Source organism: Panthera uncia (assembly GCF_023721935.1).
Source record: "Panthera uncia isolate 11264 chromosome A1 unlocalized genomic scaffold, Puncia_PCG_1.0 HiC_scaffold_17, whole genome shotgun sequence".
NCBI lineage: Eukaryota > Metazoa > Chordata > Mammalia > Carnivora > Felidae > Panthera > Panthera uncia.
This window is the reverse complement of record NW_026057577.1, coordinates 25288138-25297580: the sequence shown is the minus strand read 5'-3', so window position 1 is coordinate 25297580 and position 9443 is coordinate 25288138. Positions and strand designations below refer to the sequence as shown.

General features: G+C 39.0%; 1 protein-coding gene across 2 annotated transcripts in view; it reads left to right on the top strand.

Annotated features, from left to right (window-relative positions):
- The first annotated feature begins 5197 nt into the window (after positions 1-5197).
- Positions 5198-9443, top strand: part of MEIKIN (meiotic kinetochore factor) — a 79773-nt gene continuing 75527 nt past the window's right edge. For both annotated transcript variants that reach the window (XM_049649126.1, XM_049649124.1), the window contains exons 1-4: positions 5198-5513; positions 5658-5745; positions 6117-6204; positions 7848-7908. In XM_049649126.1, the coding sequence (XP_049505083.1) occupies positions 5381-5513; positions 5658-5745; positions 6117-6204; positions 7848-7908 (370 nt within the window). In that variant the 5' untranslated portion in view covers positions 5198-5380. The remainder of the gene's footprint in view (positions 5514-5657; positions 5746-6116; positions 6205-7847; positions 7909-9443) is intronic.

Here is a 9443-nt window from a genome sequence, read left to right as displayed (position 1 = left end):
AAACAGTGGGCCCTAAATATACTGCAGGTACATTTATCTATTCCTCTGTTTAACTCCACTGAATTTTTGAATAAAGAAGAAATAAAACAAGATGTGTTAATGGAAAATCCCTCTTGCTTCAGATTCCCCAGCTTTATTTTGGGGGGAAAATTTTTGTATTTCTCTTTAACCAATATAGGAAAAGGCTATGTACTTAAGATGTTCACATTTGTAGTGGACATCAAATCCAACAGAAGTCTAGAGGCATAACAGATGAATTATTTTTTAAAAAGTCATGTTCCTAAATGTTTGGCCTTTTATCTGTTTTTCATTCAAATGTACATTATTAATGTAATTAGGAATATAAATTAGTAATTTTCACATTTTAGAAGCCAATCCTGTGTATATTTTCAAATAGAATATACACCTTTTTTTTTTTTCTTTTGCCATAAAAGACATCTTTATATTTTATTATGATTCCCCCCAGGTGAGAGAGGAAACTCTGACCAGGTGTGGCATGGAGGCCTAGTTCCACATTTATTAGGGACTCACAGACTCAGAAGTTCAAGGAATAAACATACTATGTCTCCCTCATATGAGCAAGTTAACCTTTCATTCTACATTTGATTAAAACTGCAAGCATGAGGAAAATAGAACTTTCCACTGCAATTTTTATAGTCAGGTAATGTTTTAGCAACTCGAAGTTTGCACTTAATTAGGTTGTATTACCCATCAAAGAACTGATAATCTTTTATTTTTTCTGCAGTAAAGAAAATGGATTATTCTTCATTTTCCAAATGTGTAAAGCACAAAGGTGATATAGTTATTTAGGATACAAAATACTATGAGATGAATGTAAACAATGGAAAACTGTATTTTTTGCATGAAAACAGACTACTTACAAACTTGCTTAATATCTCAGGAGAAAAAAAGAATGAATAATCATATATAAAATTGATAAATTATATGTTGAGCTAAGTTGCTATATTTTTTGCCTGTTTTTTTTTATTTTAAGGAAGCATAAACATGAAAAGAAAATGATCCTGATAATTTGAATTGTCTCTCAAGTATGCTGCACAGTCCTTTCTGTGATTCTACAATTAACTGCAGTTAAGAATGGGATTAGCATTCAAGTGAGGACAAAGCCCTAAATGAGAAATTCTTGAGTTAGAACAATGAATGGTTATAACCCAGAGGTAATAGATAAATACCTGGAATATAAGCAATTCTAAACCTTGTCCCAAACTGAAAAGGTCCTGATGAGGTGATGGTGGCTTTTAGACATTTCATTTGACTGATTAATTTTCCTTGTAAGTCACTGCAACAATTGCACGGGGTGGGGAAAAGGGGTATTTTTTGAAGAATTGCTTATTCTACATTAAATTTTTAAAACTTGAGGAAATTAAAATATTACCTTTTAAATATGCATACAAGTATCTTAACTGTAATTATCTTTTTAGTTGCTTTGTTATAATAGCATGCCTATCAAATATAAAATGCATTTATGAAAACTTTTGTAAAAAATAAAGATTTTTTCGTTTCTCAAAGTTGGTTATAATTACTATTTTATATATTTATATAGCATAGTCCCCTGATGTTAGTATATTAGTAATCATTGATCATAGAGCTTATGGTAAACATTATATCAAACTTTACCACTAGTCAGCATACTCTGCACTCTCCATAAGTGTCCCCAAACTCCAAAGATTTACAGTCCTCCCCCACCCCTGAGGTGCTCCTTTTCTTTGTGCATTTTCTGTTACCAAGTGTGTCCTGGATTTAAATGTGTACTGAATTTAAACCATTTTTATACTTTTAAAAGAACAACTGTATTCAAACTTTCCATTGTGATGCCCCTGAAACAGTATTTCCATGTTTTTTACCCATATACAAGATAATGGTTATACTTTCTTAAGATGGTACATTCTTCCATGCCTAAAGTTATGCAGATTCTGCCTTCTCTGTATATTTGCTATTGTCTATTCCTCCATTCTAATGGCTATTAGTATAGTTCAGGCCATTCTCATCTCTTGTCTGGAATATTACTGTTCTTTCTTAATTAGTTTTCCTGTTTCTACCCCAGCTTCTTTAAATGTCACCATCCACATTTTAGTCAGTGTGATCTTTCTAAATTGAAAATCTGGTCATGCCACTCTCCTGCTTAATATTCCTTCCATGACTTCCCAGTTTCCAGGATAAAGTTCAGACTCCCTGGTTCAGCACACAAGGCGTAGCATCTCTACTCCTGCGCTTCCTCCATTGGAGCCTTGGTTCCAGTCATATCAACTACTTTATGTAGTGCCCTAAAAGCATCATGCTTTTCTGTGCCTCCATGTGGCACATATGGTCCCACTGTCATGGAATGCCATAGCCTTTAATAGCTCTGCTAACTGCCACCACGCAGCTCTTAGAACAGTTCAGTTATCCTTTTATCTGAGAAGATTCCCTCTGCCCCACTCCCACTCACGCTGTGAGTTGCTTGAGGTTATAGCCCCAGTGCAGAAGGACTAGCCCATACAGGATGCTCAAGAAATAGCCACGGAATGAAAAATCCCCTTGGCTGTTTTTCATGTGTTGCATAGCATTAAGATCACAACACCTGAAGATACATTTCCTCTGTCACTGTGGTTTTGTACAGTCTGGTCAAGTAAGCAGAAATAAACTGGTTTCCAGTTAGACCCTGAAAATTGTGGTTAGTAACACAAACAGAACTGCTCAGTGAGTCACTCCAAAAGAAAACAGAGAAGGATTGCCTCTGGGCTCCAGGGAATGCTAAACCCACAAAAGAGCTACTTAAAACAAAGCAAAACAACAACAAAAACTTCCTTCAGAAATCTCTTCAAAATTTGGAATTTGTTTTATCATGGAAGTTAGTTTCTCCATAACTGTTCCAAACCTAGTCAAACCCATCGTGTGACCCATCGTGTGAACTGAAACACTGCTAGCAGAATTCTGAGTCTAGATATGGGAGTAGTACAAAGGGAAACAGGAGAAGTTCAATTTAACTTGATGAATGCTTGCACTGACATTTGTGTATCTGGGGATAGAATGAGGAGATACAGAGAGATAATTGAATTGAGACGTCTCTGCCCATCCTTTTGTATGGGACACATCTCCTTCCCTTTTATAGGCTGGCACTGGGTGAAGCTTTAAACAGACCAAGTGTGTAGGGCACATAGGTGGCTCAGTCAGTTAAGTGTTTGACTTAGGCTCAGGTCATGATCTCACAGTTTGTGAGTTTGAGCCTCACGTCAGGCTCTGTGCTGACAGCTCAGAGCCTGGAACCTGCTTTGGATTCTGCGTCTCCCTCTCTCTCTGCCCCTCACCTGTTTGCTCGCTTGCTCTTTCTCTCTCTCTCTCGCTCTCTCTCAAAAATAAATAAAACATTAAAAAAATTTTTTTTAAACAGACCAAGTGTGTCTATAGTATCTTTCATCCCCTTGCAACTGAGGGCTTCAAACTCCTTTCCTTGCTCCCCCGACCCCTTTCCCAGCCATGTGTTACGAAGAACAGGGCCATGACAAGCACACTAGCCAAATGCCAGGAGACTCATGCCACCTATGCCAATCATCTGTCATAACGAGCCTCCCTAACCTGTAGTTTCCTCAGCTGCAAAATGAGGGGTAAATTAGATCATCTTCAAGGACCCCTTTTGGCTCAAGAAATCATTCCAAAGGTTATTTCCAGTTTTGAAACCCTATGCATTAACTTCCATAAACCTTTACTTGATGGCATTTCAGTAAATGGAGATCAGTATAGCAAGACAATTAAGGAATAGGGACACCAAAGCACAGATCAGCTTTTGCTTTAAGCTCTTTTCCTTTTTCATTGTTTCTTCCCTTTCTAGGTGTAAGGCATGGAAGGATCCATACCTCCCACAAGTCATTTAAGAACTCCGAGTTTTTTTCACAATAGCCTCCAGAGAGAGGAGAGCCTGGAGACCTGACTTGTAAACAAGAGACTGCTTGTCAGCATGTTATGGATGTGACTAAAGAAAGGAGGTTGAAATATGATAATTGCTTTGTATTGCAACAAGACTTTGAGATCCTAGACTGAAGGACCATTTCTAACACACTTCTGTATCCCCAGGACCTACCAGAATGCCTAACACAGACTAAGATGCTAAGTAAGTATTGATTCAGTGACTCAAAGCACTATATCTAACTAGGTAGGAATTCCTACCTTCTGTTCTTTATAAAGCTAAGTTTTAATAATTAATTGTATATTAAATCGATTGTTGTGACTTTCTATGAGAAAATTTTAAATTTTAAAAAGTTCAGAGGAATTTAATTAGGAAAACATTGTGGCTATATGTGTGCTATAGTCACACATACAATATTGGAACATCACAAGTCTTTGAGTTTTTGAATTTTATATCTACAAACGCATTTTTTAATGTTGTGAAATGTCATTTTAAAAATATGAAGATGGTTATTATATGCACAATATGCTTATCAGATGCAGCCAGGTGGTTCAACCAGGATGTATGGAGAGAGGGAAGTCATTCCTACGTTCCTGCAATGAGGCAGAGCAAACAAGCTGAGCCCCAGGACACTAAGAGGTAAGAAATTCTCTACCTTGACCATAAAGCTGCCCAGACGTCCAGGAGATAGCTCCTGGATGGGGCGAAGGGATTCTTCTTATCCTTAAGAAGAAATCTCCTGGAAGCAAGGTCTTTGAATGCTAACTCTCAAATGCCATGGCTCCCCAGTAAACCGGTGGCCCCGGAACTGAAGTTGATTGCTCAGGAGGATATTCTCTGCTGGTAATGTGCTTTGGTTGCTGTCTGACTTTCCCTGCACTGAGTCAGGCTGACCACCGCACTCCGCACCCCACCAAGACTCCCTATGTTCAGAGACCTAAAATATTACTGAGGCATTAATGCAATGTTTATAATGAGATGGGCTAAGCCATCGGTAGCACGCAGGTGATGAGCTCAACACATTAAGGGAAAAATAAAAAGCAAAGGTTGCAACCACCAGGAAGATTAAAAGGCTTTTTCCCATAAGCTTCTCTTCAAGCGTGAGATGAGACAGCCAGCGCCACTGGACCTGCAACCATGCGGGTCTACCGCCAAATACCCGGACGCCGCACCTCCAGGGGGGCGGGGCGGCCTTCACGTCACTCCGTTTCCCAGAAGCCAGCGCATGGCTTGGACGAGATTAAAAAAAAAAAAAAAAAAAAAAAAAAAAAGGCGGGAGCGAGGCGGGGTGCTCGTCAGTCCAGTGTAGCAGTTGGTTCCGTGGGCTTTTCTCCGCCCAGCTCTTGTCATACTGCTCCGCAGGCAGCTTCTGTGCGTGGACGCTGAGGCACTCAGACCCTAGCTTACTTCCTCCGGAAGGCGACGAGAGAGGCTGTGGAGGGCCAAGAGGCCCCTAAGGCCTTGGGGGGTAGGGTGGCAATGTGGTCGCTACGGGTGTATACCCGCAAGAAGCGGGCTGGCCAGAGGCTCAACCTAACCCCGACGCCGGAGCTAGGCCCCACGGTGAAGGCGGAGGCCCCTCCAGGTCCAGACAGAAGGCACTCTGCGCACTGTAAGCCCGGGTGGGCAAGCCTGTGGAGCGGCACTCGGGGTCGGCAAAGGCGAAGGGCGGGGGCGGCTAGGCCTCGGCCCAGGGAAACCCGAGGCCGGCAAACGGGCCTGGGGCTTCTCCCTGAAATATGCCGCCCTCTCTTAGGCCTGAAAGGAGAAGCGCCCTGTTTGCCGAAGATCTCAGAGAGAGCCGAGTGGAGTGGGCGGGGAGTTAGCCGCTCTAGGCCGCCGAGGTGCGTAGCCACTTGTGCCAAGCCCATGCCTCTGGCTCCCCTCAAAATTTTCATCCTCATTTTCTGCCAATAGCCAACTTATCCTTCCGAGAGTCAACGAAGAAAATAGGTGGAATACTGTGATTTCGCTCCTCCCACAACATAGGCCCAGAATTTTTTAAAGAGCAGTTTTGCCAAGTTACCTAAAAGCAAGTGAGCTCAAATCTTCAGAAAGCATTCACACCATCAGTTGGGTATTGGTACAATTAACCCACTGGGGTCTTTTTCTTAATGGCGTCCCCACATGGCCTTTCAGATTCTGAACAGTATGAACAGAGCCGTGGAAAGCCAAGCCCAGACCGTGCAAACTAATTGCGTTGTTTGTTTGTTAGCACTCAGTTAAGAGTTACAGGACAGAAAAGCCTGCGTGGAAATAGCACTAGTGAAGAGCCCTGGGATGAGAAGTTTGCTCCATTGAGTGTATGTATATTTCTCTTACGGACCTTGGGTATACTTAACAGCAGAGACCAGCGGTAACTGATGCGCCTGTAGATTAAAATGTAGTATAGTCTTTGTTCAATAGAGAATACATGGCTTCGTAGCATTTTTATAAACGTTGGTGTTTTCTCTTTAGACAGGGCCTTGAATTTCTGATTCTGGTGGATTCATAGCCACATTTTTTATTTTTAATTTCCCTTGACAAAAATTTGAGAAATGCCCATTACTGAGTAATTTTCTATGAAACAGGTATATGTAAGTTTTTCTTAGTAACTCCCTTATGTTGAGGAGCACTTAAAAGCATTTCAAAGTCATTTTCATGTTTTCTTATTTGACTTTCCATTAACAACTAGAAACAGTGTTCGTTACCATTAGTATATTATATAATTTCTTGACCTACTGTACTTAATATGGATTCTGTACAGTATTTTAAAGATACATAGCAGTAGTTTGGAGAAACTCAGATTTTAAAAATTGCTTGTGACTCATCTACCATTAGCATTAAATAGTCATGTTCCAGTGCTTTAGCTTACATATATCTCTAAAACATGTGTTTTGGGGGTGGGCAGTTTCAACAAAGGCATTTTTTTAAAGGATTTTACCCCAGATTTTAACACTGTTAAGTGTTCGTTGTAGATGATCCAGACTATGCCAAAAAAAAGTGTTTAAAAAGTTTCTTCTACTTTTTATATATTTTTTCTACATTCCTTTTTTTCTGTGCCTTTTTTTAAATTTAAAAGTTGTTGCCTGATTGTATATCCCTCTAACATTAAGTGGTCTCTAAAAATATGATTTTTGGTGTCTGCATAGTGCTTTGTCTTATACTGTAATTTGTATGACTTTTTCCTGTAGTTGGAGGATTGAAATTGTTTCCAAGGTTTTGCCATTTTAGATATCAGTGGGCATTCTACCACAGAAGTTTTTTGTGTACACTCAAATTGTCACTCTAAGATAAAAAATTTTGCAGTGGGTCAAGGGTTGAATCATTTTTAATTCATGCTGGGCAGTTGGCACCATTTTATCTGATAATTTGAAAACACATATATTTGATAGATGAAAAGTAACATGTTATCTGATTTTCCATTTCTCTGAATACTAGTAAAATTAATACTTTTTTTTATTTTATTGGCTATCTGTGTTTCTTTTTTGGTGAAATGCTTATTCATTATATGTTGAAGGTAGTTACACTTTTATACACATATATAACAAATACTTTTATATTTGTTTGCCTTTAGTTGTATTTCTCGTATTTTATTTAGACTTATCAGTCTTTTGATTTATTTTGCCTTCCTATCTAGAGAAAGAAAAACTTTTCTTACCTAGGTGGTCAGAAGAATGTTCACTTTCTAGGTGCTGGTTTAACCTACAGTAGTTAGTTGACTAGTATATTGCTGACTCTGTAGATGTGCCCACATTATTATATTTCAGTATTTATTTTTAGATTTAATATTAAATATCAGATTACATCTGTGGTCAGGAAACTGAAAGAATCTATTATACATATGAAGCTGATACACAAAGTTCAGTTTTTCGTTTCAAAGTAACCAAATCAATGTGATATAATAAAATATAAAAATATTCAGTCTCATAGTTTGTGCTATACCTTTAATTCTTATTTCACTTAGGAGTCAATGACTGATGACCTCCAGGTTGACAGTAGTTCATCGAGTAGTGAGCTAGTATCAGGTAAGACTGCCAGATACGAGCTCTCTCAACTTTCTTTCTTCTGAACATAAGCATCCATTTGTATTTTTGCTTCATCTTCCCATCTTAGTGGAAGAGGTATCTTTCTCCTAGTCCAAGGTGAATCCGTCTGCCTGTGCAAAGGACCTCATCCTCATAGCTTTCAAGTACACACCAGGAAATTAAAATTGTTATAAATGCTACAAAAGAGATTGATTTGAATGTAACAAATTGAGTTTAGCTGGAGAGATTAGGGAAAGCTTCTATGAAGGAACAGCAATTGAATTGAGTTTGGAAGAAAAGGAGAAATTAGCTATGCAAAGAGGTGAGTTAAGAGCCACCCAGGCAGAGGAATAGCAAAGACCGTAACATGGGATTAAGCCTTACGTGTTCAATGAACTGAAAGAAGTCCAGTGTGGTTGTCGTTCAGAAAGGAGGGGTAAATGCAATATTAAGACAAGGTTGAACACACACAGAGGCCTTGCCGAGCCTTGTAGGCCATGTCAAAGATATGGCTGTTTATATTTGGAGCAGCAGGAAGCCACTGGAGTCTTTTACTTAGGAAGATATATGATCATCTTGGCTACAGTATGGAAAGAAGCATGAATGGATGCAAATAGACCAGATAGGAGGTTATTACAGTATTTTAGGGGAGAAATGATGGCACTTTGTACTAAAGGATGACATTGAAAATGGAAAGAAGTGAGCATAGCTCATGACCATTTTAGGAAACGAAACTGACAGAATTTGGCAAATGAAGAATGAAGGAGATGGAAGTATCAAAGATGACACCTGTTTCTGGCTTGCATAACTGGATACAAGGTGGTGCCATTTACTGAAAAAAAATCTCGTTTGAGGGAAAGGTCATAAATTATGTTTTTAATATATTAGGTTATGGGTGCTTTTAAGATGACTAAGTAGAATGCCAAATAGGCAAGTTGGATATGGATGATTGCTGATAGAAATTTATGAGCCATCTACATATTGGTGTAATTGAAGTTATTTTTGAATACAAGAAAGGATGCCATCAGCACACCAGAAATACTGAGGAATTCTTAAAAGCAGATGAGATCAGATTGCTGAATATTTGAGAATATTTGAAGAGCAGAGAAAAACCACTACAGAGATAAGAGCTCTAGAGACATCCAAATAGTTGGTGAATAAATGCAAAAAAAAAAAAAAAACCAAAACAAACAAACAAAAAAACCCTATAATAAAAAGGACCCTGAAGGAATTGTCAAGGTGATAGATTAAGCACTGCATTTTGCCACTATGTGACCTGGTTCCTCTGCCTCATCCTTTGCTTATTTTGGAAACATTGGCAGCTGACAATGCATGCTGCCAGGATAAACCCTGAGAACTACTCCTAAGGAAAGTGAACTGAGGGTTTAGTTCTTAAGTATCAATGCTGGGACTGGGGTGAGAAGCAGAAGAGAGTCTGTAGTAAATCCAGATTACCACAAGGATAGCAGAGGGAGAAAAAGGTAAAAGAGATAGATTATGCTTGTTAACCCCAGGATAAAGATGTAGTATGGCTC